This window comes from Budorcas taxicolor, unplaced genomic scaffold (assembly GCF_023091745.1).
Source record: "Budorcas taxicolor isolate Tak-1 unplaced genomic scaffold, Takin1.1 scaffold517, whole genome shotgun sequence".
Lineage (NCBI taxonomy): Eukaryota > Metazoa > Chordata > Mammalia > Artiodactyla > Bovidae > Budorcas > Budorcas taxicolor.
In genome coordinates this window covers 15,511-32,693 of record NW_026292605.1, presented here as the reverse complement: position 1 = coordinate 32,693, position 17,183 = coordinate 15,511, and the positions used below count along the sequence as shown (strand labels likewise).

At 41.1% G+C, this 17,183-nt stretch overlaps 1 protein-coding gene across 1 annotated transcript in view; it reads right to left on the bottom strand.

Moving 5' to 3' along the window:
• Positions 1 to 10,002, bottom strand: part of LOC128071415 (CMP-sialic acid transporter) — a 29,067-nt gene extending 19,065 nt beyond the window's left edge. Inside the window, exons 1-2 of the mRNA XM_052664287.1 lie at positions 9,932 to 10,002; positions 5,634 to 5,811 (exon numbers count right to left, since the gene is read on the bottom strand). Of these exons, the coding sequence (XP_052520247.1) occupies positions 5,634 to 5,811; positions 9,932 to 9,947 (194 nt within the window). The 5' untranslated portion in view covers positions 9,948 to 10,002. The remainder of the gene's footprint in view (positions 1 to 5,633; positions 5,812 to 9,931) is intronic.
• Between the last annotated feature and the right edge of the window lie 7,181 nt (positions 10,003 to 17,183).

Sequence of the window (17,183 nt, the reverse complement as noted above, 5' to 3'; positions counted from 1 at the left end):
TCATAGTTATATACATACATATATAGAAATGGAGTAACAGATACATTTAACACATGTTACCCAGCTCTGTTTACTGAAAGGACCCAGAAGTAATGATATCCCTCCAGTACCAATGTGCACATCATGCATCCAGATTCTGGTTTCTAGAAACCATCCTTGTAAAAAAGAAAGGTTTCCTAGAGAAATGTATGATTTCAGGACTGGGGCAGGGAATGCACCCTTTGTTATGCTAAAAGAAACTACTCAAAGATTGGTAAGAATATGAGAAAGACAGAAGAAGGGAAAAAAGACACACACACAAAAAAAGGGGAAGCTTGAGGATGATCCCACTGTCCCAATCTGGACAACGTGAGCACAGAAATAAAGAGTGATAATAATGGATTCCAGCCATCATAATAAAATAATCCATGACTCTACACTGAGAGTGAGAGGTGGATGGAGGGAGTGAAGGACAGAAAGAAGGAAAAGCTTCTTAGAGTACAATGTGTATGTGTTAGTTGCTCAATCGTTTCCAACTCATGCAACCCCGTGGGCTGCAGCCCGCCAGGCTCCTCTGTCCGTGGGATCTCCAGGCAAGAATACTGCAGTGGGTTGCCTTGCTCTCCCTCCAGGGGATCTTCGACCGAAGAATTGAACCTGGGTCTCCTGCATTGCAGGCAGATTTTTTACTGTCTGAGCCACCACGGAAAACCCTCAGAGTAGAAGGCCAACCAATCAATGTGTAGAGAGTGTTAGAATTGGGAAATTACCACTTGGAAACATCAAATCAAAAAATGAAGAGAAAGAGGAAATTTACCTAGTTTCAAAATATCTCTCCATAAGATACTTATTAGTTACAAAGAGAAAATTGGTGACTTTATTTGGAGAAACACAGCAGGCACTACCTTAATCAAGAAATCAAAGTTAAATCACCAGTAATGGGGGCAAATAGACATTATGTGCTTCTTGATAAGCTGCACTGAGAAGCAGTATCACTTCTGTGATATTCCTAACCAAAAACCTAATCATAACAAAGCATTCAACAAACAAACTGAAGGATATTCTACAAAGCAAATGGACTATGCTCTTTAACAGTGGCAAACACGTGAGAAAAAAAAAAGATGGAGGAACAGTCTCAGGTTACAGGCAGCTAGAGATAAAACTAAAGTGTGATTATTTTACTATTAAAGGACACCAGTGGGCAACTGGCAAAATTATCTAAGGCCTGTGAATTAGGTAACAGTATCACGCCAATACTAATGCCTCAAATTTGATATATGTGAGTATGTACGAGAATGTTATGCTTTTTAGAAAACATGCACTGAAGAATTTAGGGACAAGGGCATCTTGTATAAAACTTGCTCTCAAACAGTTCATAGAAACTTTATACACACGTACAAATGCACAGAAATCAAAAATATGATAAAACACACATGGTAAAATGTTAACATTTGGAAATGAAAACTTAAGAAAACAAAAAATAAAATTACTGAGGTGTCTAACAATGCTTATCTTTGCCCTGGCTAATCACATAACAGCTCAATTATTTCATTGTTCTAAAAGACTAATAATTTGAAAAGCAAAAATCAGGGAACTTTCTAATGCTGTCCCTGCCAGTCACTTTCTAGGGATCTTTGGCAAATTAAAACTTCCCTCAGCCTCAGATTTCTCATTACAGAAGATGAAATAATACCTAAGGCTAAAACAGTGGAACAAGAATCAAACGAAAATAAGCTGTGTTTACCTGTGTGTCTCCCTCACCTGTTCTTAAGCGGAGAATGTTTCCTTAACACCTTTACTCTCTGGCAGCCTGCCACTCTCAACAGCAACAATCCTGACTGTCTGAAGACAGCAAGAGCAGTTGCTGCAATCTTAAAAGAGGATGTTTGGCACTTTACATAACACATTTTGACAGTGATTAACAGCCAGTATTCCACAGAGTGGTCACTTCCTTTCCAAAGAAAAGCAGTTAGATATATGCTCATTGGGTTTTCAAAAATTTTTTTCTCAACAGACACCCAAAGAAGTATTATTCTTTGGTTTTTCTAACCAAATTTCAACTTACTATAGATTACAGCAATAGTGCTCAAGTGCTGGCTAGTGTTCCTTAGTGCCAGAAAGTTGTGGTGTGCCTTATGGAGAAAACACATTAGATAAGCTTTGTCCAGGCATGAATTACAGCACTCCTGTCCCTGAGTTGAATGCTAGTAAGTCAACAATACATATTAAATGCGATGTCTTTAAACAGAAACAAGGTTCTTTGGTGATCAGCTGATGAAAATGTGACCAGAGGCTCACAGGAACCTATCCCTGCTCCTCTAGGAGCAAGTTCAGTAATCACTAATTCAGTGTTGGTGGGAATTACTGAGATAGTCATAATCAATTGTTTATCCAAAGCCATCACCAGTCCTGTAGCTTCTACTTTTGAGAGGCAGAACCTTCTCTTCATTGACTTCTCTTCATCACACTGTCATCATGCCCACAATCCCCAGGCTCTAATAAGCTTCTTTACTCCCAACTCTTACACCCTTCTTGCCCATTCTCCTCAAAGGAGTCAAAGTGACTCACCATAATATGGGTCGCCTTGTTAGTCCCTGGTTTCATCCTTTTGGTGATTTCCTAATGCACTTGAGATAAAATCTGAACTCCTTCACAGGCACACAGTTCCTCTTGATACCCTGCCCACCTTTCCTGCTTCATGTTAGTACCACTCCACTCTCACAGCACTCCAGTGATCTGCTGTTGTTCTTTAACACACTGATCTCTTTACCTTCTCTCTGCTCTTTTCTTGCCCATCTTCTGCTTGATCTTCAGGTCTATGTTAAATATAACCTCCTCATATTCAAATGGAGACCCCCCCCTCTTACTTATTTACAGCATCCTCTATTTATCCTCTGGTGACTCAGCAGTGAAGAATCCACCTGCCAAGCAGGAGACATGGGTTCCATCCCTGTCAGGAAGATTCCCTGGAGAAGGAAATGGCAACCCACTCCAGTATTCTTGCCTGAGAAATCCCATGGACAGAAGAGCCAGGTGGGCCACAGTCCATTGGGTTGCAAAAGAGTTAGACACGACTGAGCGACTATGCAACCAACTACTTATCCTCTTAACACCACCCACTGACTATTCATTTGCTTAATATCCAGTTCTCCACCAGACTCAAGCTCCATGAGAACAGAATAGATCTTTTTAATTTGCAGCTCTATTTCTTACATCCTGAGAAGTGCTGAGCAAATAGCTGAGGCTTGATAAATGAATGAATCTGACTATCACACTACATCTTTTTAGCAATATATTGAAACAAAGCATGACTATTTAAAATGTTTGTTTAGGACTTCCCTACTGGTCCAGTGGTTGGGACTTTGCCTTCCAATGCAGGGGCCAAGGGTTGCATCCCTGGTCAGGGAGCTAAGACCCCACATGCATCGCCAAAGCATAAAACATAGAAACAGACCAAAAAAAAAAAAACAACACACACACACACATAAAACAGAGGCAATACTGTAACAAATTCAACTTTAAAAAAAAACGAAACATAAAACAGAAGCAATATTGTAAAAAAATTCAATAAAGACTTTAAAAATAGTCCACATCTAAAAAAAATTTAGAAAAAAATGTTTGAAGGTAGTGAGACACAGATTATTTGGACATGGCACTGACACATTTCTCTTTAAGTGAACTTAATTATAAGCAAGACGTTAAGACCTTTTAACAACTGTCCTGAGTCTCTGCCCCCATCTCCACACAGTGTAAAATGATATGTACTTTAACAAATTAGCCGACAGGGAGCCCTGCTGCTGCTAAGCTGCTAAGTCACGTCAGTCGTGCCCGACTCTGTGTGACCCCGTAGACGGCAGCCCACCAGGCTCCCCCGTCCCTGGGATTCTCCAGGCAAGAACACTGGAGTGGGTTGCCATTGCCTTCTCTGTTTAGTCGCTCAGTCCTGTCCAACTCTTTGCGACCCCATGAAATGTATAGCCCACCAGGCTCCTCTGTCCATGGGATTTCCCAGGCAAGAATACTGGAGTGGGTTGCCATTTCCTTCTCCAGTCTATTTCTATATCCAGCACCTATTATAAGACTGTCACACAGAAATCACTTAATAAATATTTGTTAAATGAAATTTAAAGTGTTTAAATGTAATTTAAACCTATACACATCCTATTCTTCACTGCTTCTTACGTTCACCAGCCTACATCTTGAAACCTATATGAATTCACTTGTCCACATGACCCAGGTGAGTCCCCATCTCATACATCTTTCCCAAGTATGGGGCCTGGTGGTCCAGTGGTTAAGACTCTGGGCTCCCAGTGCAGGGGGCCTGGTCGATCGCTGATCAGGGAACTAGATCCCACGTGCCACAACTAAGACCCGGCAGAGCCAAAAAAGTAAATTTTAAAAAAAAAAAAAGGTTAAAAAAACTTTTCAAGTAATTTCCTACCAGATTTTAATTCTCACAACTCTGTTTTTTCCAGTTACAAACTGAAGAGAAACTATACAATGTAACTCGAAGCTTGCCTTCTTTTGTTTGTCTCATTTCTTTTGACTTTTGTTACTGTTTTCTCTGATCCACAGCCTATGGCTATTTTCCTCTATCTTGAATGGACTCTTACCCCTGGTTTTATAGACACAGTGTCCAGAACTTCCCTTTGCATATATTTCCCACTTTTCTTCACTGGTGGTGAGAAAGTCACCTGATTTTTATTAAACTTAAAATATTCCAGTCTATGAATATAATGTGGGAAATGAAAATAGACAAGTAAAAAACTGCTGGGCTTATGGGCAGCACTGAAGACTTAAAACGTGAACTTTAAAAAAAGAAAAAGAAATAGAGAAACTGAAGTTTAGGAGAAGAGAAGCTAAGGGATATATGGAAAGTCATAATCCCAATGAGTCTAGGACTAAAATTAGGTCTGTATCACTCCAAAGGCACTATTCTCAACCCCATCTTATATTTCAGCCTTGCTAAAACAATTTTCACCCAATATTTCTGATCCAAAGCCCCCAGTGCTACCACATATTAACAGCATGATCGTGAGGAACCTCAGACACTGCACAGGTAAAATAAGGGTAATTATCATACTTACCTAAAGAATGTATTAGACCAAATGAGATAACTAATGAAAAGCACTTAGTACAGTGTCTAACAATTAACATAGAAAATACTAAAGAAATGTTAGCTATTATGATCGCTTTATTCCTCTATAACAGAAGTCAGCACATTTTCTGTAAGAACCCTATGGTTGTTTAGGCTGTGTGAGCCATACAGTCTGTGTTGCAACAAAAACAAGCAGAAAACTGGATTAACCAGTGGGCCATAGTTAGCCAACTCCACCTGCTTTACGGTGGTTCTTTCAACTTTGGCACCACTGATGTTTAGGGATGGAGACTTCTTTGTTATGGATTGCTGCCCTGGAGGACACGGCATCACAGGATGTTTATCAGCACCCTTGACCTCCACCCGCTTGATGTAAGTAGCATCCCCCAAGTTGGGTCAACCAAAATTATACCTCCTGGGGAGCAAAAATGACCTGAGCTGAGAAAGCTTGCTCTAGCGCAACCAAACATATGAAGATATAGCTTGAATTTTCTAACAAAGAACGTAACTGAGTAAAAAGCAATAATTTAATACACTAAAAAGTATTTATACTCACTTAGCTAAAATGCCCACACTTAGCAATAACTTTATAACTTCTGTGATACACACGGCTGTGGTTGAAAAGTAGAGTTCTTTGTCTGATGTCCTTGTGTATCTTAAAGCTATGGTATAAGTTGCAGCCACCAGGGTCATCACTGCCAAGCAGTATAACTTGAATAATAAATTGACATTTTCTGGAAAATATGTGCAAAGATATTATTTAATAGGCAACATTGTGTATATAAAAGTTAATCAGTGTTATACTTCAAGATGCTTTCCAATTTCAAGCACAAAATACATTAAAAATTTTTTTTTCAAAACAGTGCTCTCTAACTACATGAAAAGAAACAAACACACACACACAATACACAGCTGACTTTCAATATCAACTGGTTAGGCACAGATTTTGTTCCTGGGGAGGGCTCAATTGCGAGATATCTGGCTTAACTAACTCTAATTTAGGATGTTATAGATTACACACTTTATGTATCTTTATAACTCATACTTGTGAAAGCAAAACATGATGGCAGGATAAAAACAATAACAGCAATGTATATTCTAAACAGAGAGACAGTAGGAAGAAAACAAAAGGAATAAGTGAACGATAAAATAATAATTTTATAAATTACATCCAGCCTCTCATTTCACAGCATTATATGAAAGATAACTCATAACACACACAAAAGAAGAGTATTAAGAATGAAGTTCTGTAAACCTGAAATCCAGGAAATATACACTTCTTATGAACACTCAATTTAAGTACTTATTTTAAGTATATCTGAGCATCAGCCATCACTCAGGCACCAAGGCCGGTCCACCAACTTCAGTAAAACCACAAGCAGTGGGGAGCCAGGTCTCCTTCAGTACTCCCAGCCCTGTTATGAGACAGCCATCACCTAATACTCAAACTATTTCTTCTACTTTTTTACCTACTTCATACTTCCCTCATCCCCAGCTATATTTAACCTTCTTTCAAATCTTCAGGCACATGTTAAACAGGGATCCACAAGTTTTTTTCTGTAAGGGCCAACAGTAAATATTTTAGGTTTTTTAGGCCACGAGGCAAAATTAAGGGTATCATGTAGGTACTTAGGTGACAAGAGAGAAAACATATTTTCACATTTAACATATTTAATTGGAAAAATTCAAAATATAATAATAATTAAGTACAATGCTTTCTTGTATTGAGAAGACGGGAATTCTGGGGGTGGAAGTGGAGGCAGGTAACATTATGCTTCACTGGTCTTCAAAGTTGGTGTTCCATTAGATCAACTGCAAACGTTCATCTGTAAAAACCATTCTTAGCTCACAGGCCATAAAAAAAACAAGTGATAGGCTGGGTTTGACCAATGGGCCATACTTTGACAACCTGGGTTAAGAACCAGGGGGACAGAGGTTGCTCTGGGCTGCTACTATAACTACATTACATCTAAGTATGCTTCTTGACTACTTTGGAAGCCTAACCACAATTCAAAGGTGACTTGCACAGGAAAATAAAAGTTTCAAACAAATAATCTTTATTATGGTAAGGTGGAAACTTACTAGGAAAACAGGTTCTTCAATATAAATATTTTTCCCTGGGTGAATTAAAGAATTATTTGCAAAAGGCAGAACAGAAAAGATAGAGCTTTTCTCTGCCTAAAGTTTCAATCGATCTTGAGGACCCAAAAGGCAATGTCAATGTAAAAGAGATTGAAGGGCATCACTGTAATACTTCACTTGCCCTAAAACTCTCCTACACAAAGAGGAAATGTAAGACAAAAAATAAACAGCAGTACAGGAGAAAGCATTTCCCATCTTCTTGATCAGGGGTGAACAAAGTACATTTCCTCTCATTTTTCTATGATCTGAAAGCTGAGAATAGGTTTACATTTTTAAATGGTTGGAAAAAAGTTTTTAAATAACCTTTTGTGATGTATGAACATTATATGAAATTCAAATCACAGTGTCACAAAAAAAAGTTTTATTAGAACATACTTATATCCTTTGTTTCCAAATTATGTATGGCTATTTTTGCCCTGCAACAGCTGAGTGAGTAGTTATGACAGAGACCATCAGCCATCAGAAAAAGTTTACCAACCCACATGTCCTAGATTATCAATACTTTCATAAATAAGAGAGGTTAGGACTGCTAAACTAAAAACTATGTCAGCGATTATATAGGTTCCTGATTCCAAAACAACACAATGAATGGTTAAAATTTTGAAAATACACCTATTAGCATAGTGATTAAATGGGAATATATATGATATTCCTGAAAATACCGATTAAATAGAAGAGCAGGCAAATAAGTTTAGATATCTGTATAATGAAAGTGCAATTATTAGCAATTTCAGTTTGTTTCAAGGTAATATCACAAGTCCATACAGGGACTTCCCTGAGGGTGCAATGGTTAAGACTCCTGAGCTTCACTGCAGGGAGCAAAGGTTCAATCGTTAGACGGGGACTAAGATCCATGCGGTGGCAAAAAGTCCACAGCTCACCTGCATTGTGAGTGGGCGCAGTGGCACATCAGCACTGTTTTCTCCTTCTCTCAAAGCTCCCATTAGCTCCCACACAACCTCTGTTTCTATGTGGAGAATCCCACCACCCCGCCCGGCAAAAGAAATTTACAACCTGGAGTTGTATATTTTTCTCAGTTACGCTGCTGCTGCTAAGTCGCTTCAGTCGTGTCTGACTCTGTGCGACCCCATAGACGGCAGCCCACCAGGCTCCCCCGTCCCTGGGATTCTCCAGGCAAGAACACTGGAGTGGGTTGCCATTTCCTTCTCCAATGCATGAAAGTGAAAAGTGAAGGTGAAGTCGCTCAGTCGTGTCCGACTCTTAGCGACCCTATAGACTGCAGCCTACCAGGCTCCTCTGTCCATGGGATTTTCCAGGCAAGAATACTGGAGTGGGGTGCCATTTCTCAGTTATAGTTTACTATATTTTAGAGGAGACATTATTTGTAACACCTGAGAAGGTGGAAATTAGGAAGTCCCAGATAAATAAACCCTTTGCGAATATCAGGAAGTTCAGGATTGCAATTTTGTATTACACAGTTCTAGCGGACATGTAAGATTTATCACACGACCCAGGCACAACAAATATGTATTGGCAATAAACCTAAATCTGTAAATTGAGCAACTATTTCAGATTATTTGACTTAGGTAATTCTACAATTGCCTTCACCATTCACCTTGCTATTTTCATTTTATGTCAATTATCAAAATAATTCTACTTTTTTCCTTTATTTCGGGTACTGCTATAAAAGACTCTTAAGGGTGGGCTTATTTGAAATGCGAGAAGCATATGCAATTGCAGACAACGCCCCTGAGCAGGGCTTGAAGGAAAACGTGGCCTCTCCAACCAGGAAAATAATTCGCCACCCACGCAAAAAGGTATTGTTCAAATATTTGTTCAACGTATATTCAGGGGTGAAGCCAACAGCTCTATGGAGGAAATGTGCAGAAGAATCCGGGTGTTGCCCAATCTCTCGTAGCTTCACCATCCAGAAACTCAACTCCGGTTTTAACTTATCCCATTCAGCAAAGCAAACGAGCTGCAGAGTTAATGATACTTACACTCAGGAAAAGGCAATTAGTCATTAAACATTATTACTCTAATGAGCTATCCCTGGGGAAGGGGCAAGGGCAGGGGCGGAGGATGGATATCGCCCTTCCCACATTCAAGTGTTCTTTCTAACCACGTAACATTCTGGAGAGTAACTGTTAACAACAGCTTTCTCCGTCTCGTCACATTGCAAGGCTGTTCTCCTGCCCCAAGGATGTTTTCAGTGTCTGTTAGGTGGACTAGCCGCTGCTTAGGTTTTGCACCCGGAGCATACCCTTAAGGCTCTGAGCATCCCAGTGTAGAAGTCACCGCGGAGACCGCAACCGCGGTGACCCCGGCCCGCACTGAGACCTGTCCTGCCTCCCGCTGGGTGATGCGGCTCCAGCCCGGTCCCGGCGCACCGACCCCTCACCCGGTCTGCTACAGCCCAGGCCTGTCTAGATTCTGTTCCCACCTACTTGCCCAGGCAGCTGCGGTCTCCGGACGCCAAACCAGCTGGCCCTGAGTCCGCCCGCCGGGAAGGCAGCCGCAGTGGGAGGCTAGCTGCCCAGCGCTGCCCTGACCCGTGACAGCGCGCGCTCAAGCCCGGGAGCAGCTCAACACAAACCCCTGATCCCCGACGCCCGGGCCTACCCCTCGGAGACCTGAGCCCCGCAGGCGCGGAGGATGCTCGCCCTCAGACAGATGCAGACAAGCGCTGAGGCTCGCTCTGCATAGCGCCCCCGACCCGGGTTCCCCAGTCCCGCCGGGCCCCGGCCTCACCTCTTGGGGCTGCCATGGTTCCCCGACAGCGCCGCGCGGAACTGACCCGCACCCGCTCCGCGCGCGCTGAGGGCATCGGGGACCGCCTCCTGGGGTCATAGAGACGAACCCGCGCGGCCTAGAGCGCCCCGCCAGCCGACAGGCCGCGGCTTCCCGCCCAGCCAAGCACCTGGACTAGGTTCACGAATTCGACCGCTGCAGAAAAGGGGCGGACCCGGATAGAGAAGAGACCGGTACCGCCCAGTTTCTGTTGACAAGCGCGTAAAACTTAGGTTCCACAGCGCTCTTTTGTAAAACTACAACTCCCGGCCGGCTAAGAAGGCTGAGTCGCGAGAGCCGAGCGTTGCCTTCTGGGAGCTGTAGTCCTCACCAGGTGATTCGGCGGCAAATAGGAATTGGTCTTCGATTTAAGGATTCTGGCAAAGCTGTTGTAGATCCTCCCAAAACCCGGAAAGTAACAGAAACTAGACAACTTCTGTAACTTGCATTAACTTCCTCACTCGTTAACTTCTGTTGTTACCTCTTATTTAAGCTTATAGTTGATATTATATATTGTTCAAAGTCTGTGGCTGTGTCCTCATCGTCAGCATCATCTTTGATTATATTTACCTTACCAGACATTCTAATTGCACAATCTTTGCTTCAAAACCTTAGGCATATCAACAGGCACTGACTTCAACCGCTATAATCTCCATGATCACTGAAGCATGTTAATTGGCATAAGCGATATTAGAAATAATTCACTGTCAAATGGTTTTCAAGATATGTGGATTGGCTAAAAATACTGTTGTATATAAGTACCTCCATTCTTACAGGAACATGGGTACAATAGTCTGAGATGCCCAGCAGCCTACACCTTCTGTAGCATGATCTTTCCCCTACATGACTTTCAGACTTAATTGAAGAAAGTAGGGAAAACCACTAGACCATTCAGGTATGACCTAAATCAAATCCCTTATACAGACTAGAAGCAACAGATAAGATTCAATGGATTAGATCTGATAGACAGAGTGCCTGAGAACTAAATGGACCGAGGTTCATGACATTGTACAGGAGGCAGTGATCAAGACCATTCCCAAGAAAAAGAAATGCAAAAAGGCAAAATGGTTGTCTGAGGAGACCTTACAAACAGCTGTGAAAAGGAGAGACGTGAAAGGCAAGGGGAAAAAGAAAGATATACCCATCTAAATTCAGAGTTCCAAAGACTAGCAAGGAAAGAGAAGAAACCTTCCTCAGTGATCAATGCAAAGAAATAGAGGAAAACAATAAAATGGGAAAGACTAGAGATCTCTTCAAGAAAATTAGAGATACCAAGGGAACATTTCACATAAAGATGGGCACAATAAACGACAGAAATGGTATGAACCTAACAGAAGCAGAAGATATTGAGAAGAGGTGGCAAGAATACACAGAAGAACTGTACAAAAAAAGATCTTCATGACCCATCATGACCACTATGGTGTGATCACTCACCTAGAGCCAAACATCCTGGAATTCAAAGTCAAGTGGGCCTTAGGAAGCATCAGTACAAACAAAGCTAGTGGAAGTGACAGAATTCCAGTTGAGCTATTTCAAATCCTAAAAGATGATGCTGTGAAAGTGCTACACTCAATATGCCAGCAAATTTGGAAAATTCAGCTGTGGCCACAGGACTGGAAAAGGTCAGTTTTCATTTCAACTCCAAAGAAAGGCATTGCCAAAGAATGCTCAAACTACCGCACAATTGCACTCATCTCACACACTAGCAAAGTGATGCTCAAAATTCTCCAAGCCAGGCTTCAACAGTACATGAACCATGAACTTCCAGATGTTCAAGCTGGTTTTAGAAAAAGCAGAGGAACCAGAGATCAAATTGCCAACATCTGCTGGGTCATGGAAAAAGCAAGAGAGTTCCAGAAAAACATTTATTTTTGCTTTATTGACTATGCCAAAGCCTTTGACTATGTGGATCACAACAAACTGTGGAAAATTCTTAAAGAGACAGGAATACCAGACCACCTGACCTGCCTCCTGAGAAATCTGTATGCAGGTCAAGAAACAACAGTTAGAACTGGACATGAAAAAACAGACTGGTTCCAAATAGGGAAAGGAGTACATCAAGGCTGTATATTGTCACCCTGCTTATTTAACTTCTATGCAGAGTACATCATGAGAAATGCTGGGCTGGATGAAGCACAAGCTGGAATCAAGATTGCTGGGGGAAATATCAATAACCTCAGATATGCAGATGACACCATGCTTATGGCAGAAAGTGAAGAAGAACTAAACTTTCCTAATGAAAGTGAAAGAGGAGAGTGAAAAAGTTGGTTTAAAACTCAACATTCAGAAAACTAAGATCATGGCATCTGATGCCATCATTTCATGGCAAGTAGATGGGGAAACAGTGAAAACAGTGACAGACTTTTTTTTTTTTTTTTTTTTTTTGCTCCAAAATCACTGCAGAAGGTGACTGCAGCCAGGAAATTAAAAGACACTTGCTCCTTCAAAGAAAAGCTATGACCAACCTAGACAGCATATTAAAAAGCAGAGACATTACTATACCAACAAAGGTCCGTCTAGTCAAAGCTATGGTTTTTCCAGTAGGCATATATGGATATTTCTCTATAAAGAAATAAAGACTATAAAGAAAGCTGAGCACCAAAGAACTGATGCTTTTGAACTGTGGTGTTGCAGAAGACTCTTAAGGGTCCCTTGGAGAACAAGGAGATCCAACCAGTCCATCCTAAAGGAAATCAGTCCTGAATGTTCATTGGAAGGACTAATGCTGAAGCTGAAACTCCAATACTTTGGCCACCTGATGTGAAGAACTGACTCACTTGAAAAGACCCTGATGCTGGGAAAGATTGATTGCAGGAGGAAAAGGGGACAACAGAAGATAAGATGGTTGGGTGGCATCACCGACTCAATGGACATGAGTTTGAGTAAACTCCAGGAGTTGGTGATGGACAGGGAGGCTTGGCATGCTGCACTCCATGGGGTTGCAAAAGGTTGGACACGACTAAGCGACTGAATTGAACCTAAGATCATTTTATATATATATCCTATTAACATTATTGCAAAATTTTTCATTCCTTATTAGCATCACATTAATAGGGGGGAGTGGGGCTTCCCAGATAGCTCAGTGTAAAGAAGGCAGGTTCTATCCCTAGGTGGGGAAGATCCCCTGGAGAAGGAAATGGCAACCCACTCCAGTATTCTTGCCTAGGAAACCCCATGGACAGAGTAGCCTGGTGGGCTACAGTCCATGGAGTATCAAAAGAGTAGGACTTGGCAAATAAACATGACTTAGCAACTAAACAACAATATCAGAAGGAACTCACAGCAGGAGACCATAGTTTATATAGTGAGACATTTGATTAATCTCAGTTCAGAGCAATGTTGAATCTTCCTTCCCTCTGCCTGGTTGTATATGTGCTGACTGGTGCTGATCACCTCTTCTTGTAACTGGTACAGTTCTCACTTATGCAATTATTCAGTTCCCTGCTGTATGTTCTTATACGTACTCATATACACTTAAAAACTCATATCTGTACTTGAAATTAATTGTAAAAATTAAAAATATTCTATCATACATTTATTTTGTTCTATATTGTTTTATATGGTTTATTTCTCTCCTATTTTGGAGCATCATTATAGTCTCAACTTACTTCAATTAACTATAATTATTCTTTGGACACTCAAATTGCTGCAATATGGACCCTATAGGTCCACTCCTTTCTTTAAATCTGCAGAAACTTTTTGAAACATTTTTGATTTCTGACAACAAGGTCCCAGGTTCCAGGCTAATCTTGATTTTTCCCTCTTCTAAGCCATGGGATCAACTGCACTTCAAGAAACTATGGTTCCTTCTGGGGGAGAACAGTATTACACACATACACATTGATCATAATTAGGGTGGTGGGTAAAATGTTTTAGAGCTAGTTTGTGGCATTTCTGGTTCACATAATGTAAATTTTCCTTCTTAAAATTTTCATTGCCTGCAAAGGCTCCATTACCATGAGCCTTGACTAGATTCTGATGCCTTTTGTCCTAACATGATCAGCCCAAAACCCACCAGGGACAAACCTATAGTCAGATCACGTCAGGATGATTGGTCCATTCCAGTGAAGGAGACTGCATATCAGAATAACTGTAGGAGGTCTCGGGAAACAAAGGAAAAGACAGTTACAGAATCTGAGGGAAGGATGGACTTACTGTGTATGTTTGCTCAATCATGTCCAACTCTTTGCGACCACATGGACTGTAGCCCATCAGGCTCCTCTGTCCGTGGGATTTTCTAGACATGAATATTAGAGTGGGTGAAATTTAAAAAGCAGTACTTTGTTAGATTCAAAGAAGGGCTGTGTGTGAAAAACTCAACATCAGACCCGAATAGTCTCAGGATCCTGTTTCTTGGAAACTCCAAAGTTACTATATATGTGGACTGTTACACTCAGGAGTCCCCTAAATGAAGGCTTTGGAACTAGGTTGGAAACTAAAGCTGCGTCGTTGGATCAAAGTGACTTAAATCCTTCAAGCAAGAATAGAGTGTTTCATTGTTACTGATACAATTTTCACAGCAGTGTTCCTAGTAGTGTGTGATTTTAGAGAACAAAACTTTTCAGTGAATTAGAAAGTAGACACTCAAAAAAGGGGGGTGTTATTATACTTTACAACTGTAGCATATTCTTGAGAGATATATTATTTCCTGTTAACTTTGAAGCTGGAATTTTTTTATTTCTCATCCCAGCCCAGTGAATGGCCAAGCAGATATTTACATTCTTAGTTTAAGGTAATTTTTACTTTCTCATTTCGAATTATCCTAAGTCTTCCAAGACAAGTATCAGTTCAATGTGTTTCTTTTATGTATGTCTAGTTTTCTGTACAAACCTTGGTTAGAGCAAGGAACAGACATCTCCGTCATGTGAGCCATGAGATCATTTGCCTGATGATGAAATAACCTTACAGCAGCTGTTGCTCTTTCCATCTGAGACCCCAATGATTTTTCTGATTGTCACTATCACATTGAAGTATTTGTCTCGATACCCTGTCACTTCTATCTCTGCTTAGGTATCAGAGCTACCCTGCTGCTGCTGCTGCTGCTGCTGCTAAGTTGCTTCAGGCATGTCTGACTCTGTGTGACCCCATAGACAGCAGCCCACCAGGCTCCGCCGTCCCTGGGATTCTCCAGGCAAGAACACTGGAGTGGGTTGCCATTTCCTTCTCCAATGCATGAAAGTGAAAAGTGAAAGTGAAGTCGCTCAGTCGTGTCTGACTCTTAGCGACCCCATAGACTGCAGCCCACCAGGCCCTCCGTCCATGGGATTTTCCAGGCAAGAGTACTGGAGTGGGGTACCATTGCCTTCTCTGAGAGCTACCCTAGTCTCAATGAATTGTATGAAAGGAAGCCCACTACTATCTCCATTAGTAACAAAGTAAAAGTATGAACTTCTTTAAACAAAAAGACTGTGCAGAAAGCAAATACCAAAAGGCTTAAGGGGATTGTAGCTCAATTCAAGTATGGTATTTGTACGATAGATTATTAAAAGTGGCAAGGTTTAAAGTATAGTAAACCATTAAAGAACTGTGTAGACAAATGCAGATTAAGCATATTACTCTCATTCTCCTATTTGAAAAAAAATCCCAAACTAATCTGAAACCTGGGTTCCCTTCCTGGGTTGGGAAGATCCTCTGGAGAAGGGAAAGGCTACCCACTTCAGTATTCTGGCCTGGAGAATTCCATGGACTGTATAGTCCATGGGGTTGCAAAGAGTCAGACACAACTGAATGACTTTCACTTTCACTGTGATTTTAAAACAACTCTTTCCTGTGGTATAAAAATTACCAAAGACAAATCAGAAGGATTGTTGCATTTTAGAACTGAGAAAATTTGTTTTAAAAATACAAAGACACAATGTAAAATTCAGTGTCTGAACTGAAAGAGTTAAATGAGTAATAATCGTCAGTATCTAAATATTTATTTAAGTTAATAAATTTTATTTTTTCTTTTTATTAGAATATAATGGTTTTACAATGTTGTCTTAGTTTCTGCTGCACAATGAAGTAAATCGGCCATATGTCTACATAGATCCCCTCCCTCTTGGACCTCTGTCTCTCACCCTAACCCCTCATCCCCTCCTCCCCTCACTCCAGGTTAAACATTTCTTATTTGAGCTTAACTCTCCCTTCCCTCTGCTGCCATTTTTAGTTACCATAATCTCATTTCTCCTTTCCTGCCAAACAGTCACTGATAAGTAGTCTGTACTTAGTTCTACAATTTTCTGCTTTGCTGGCTGCAATCTTATTTCAACTCAGGCCAACACTGTTAAAACAGCCTGGCAGTTGCCAACTCCATTCTTCATCCTCTTGTGTTTGTTCATCAGACATTTAAGGAAAGTCCTAATGTGCCAAACATTATTCTAAGTACTGAGATCTAGAAAAAAAAATCAGGAAAAATGAGGATGGGGTGCAGCAGAAACAAAACACTGGGGGATCCTTCCTCTCTTGGCTGATATTAACAAGGCACTTACCAGACAAATGCTTCACACATGTTAGCTAACTGGTCAGAAAACTAAGATCATGGTCCCATCACATCATGACAAAAGATAGAGAAATAATGGAAACCAGCGACATACCTTATTTTGGGGGGCTCCAAAATCACTGCAGATGGTGACTGCAGCCATGAAATTAACAGTCACTTTCTTCTTGGAAGAAAAGATATGACCAATGTAGACAGCATATTAAAAAGTGAGACATTACTTTGCCAACAAAGGTCCATCTAGTCAAAGCTATGGATTTTCCAATAGTCATCTATGGATGTGAGAGTTGGACTGTAAAGAAAGTTGGGTGCTGAAGAACTGATGCTTTTGAACTGCGGTGTTGGAGAAGACTCTTGAGGGTGCCTTGGATAGCAGGGAGATCCAACCAGTCATCCTAAAGGAAATCAGTTCTAAATATTCATTGGAAGGACTCATGTTGAAGCTGAAACTCCAATACTTTGGCCACCTGATGTGAAGAACTGACTCAATGGAAAAGACCCTGATGCTGGGAAAGATTAAAGGCGGGAGGAGAAGAGAACAACATAGGATGAGAAGGCTGGATGGCATCACCGACTCAATGGACATGAGTTTAAGTAAACTCCAGGAGCTGGTGATGCACAGGGAGGCCTGGAGTGTAGCAGTCCATGGGGTCACAAAGGGTTGGACATGACTGAGCGACTGAACTGAACTGGTTTAATCCTCTCAGACAAGCCAATGAGTTGGGAACCATTATC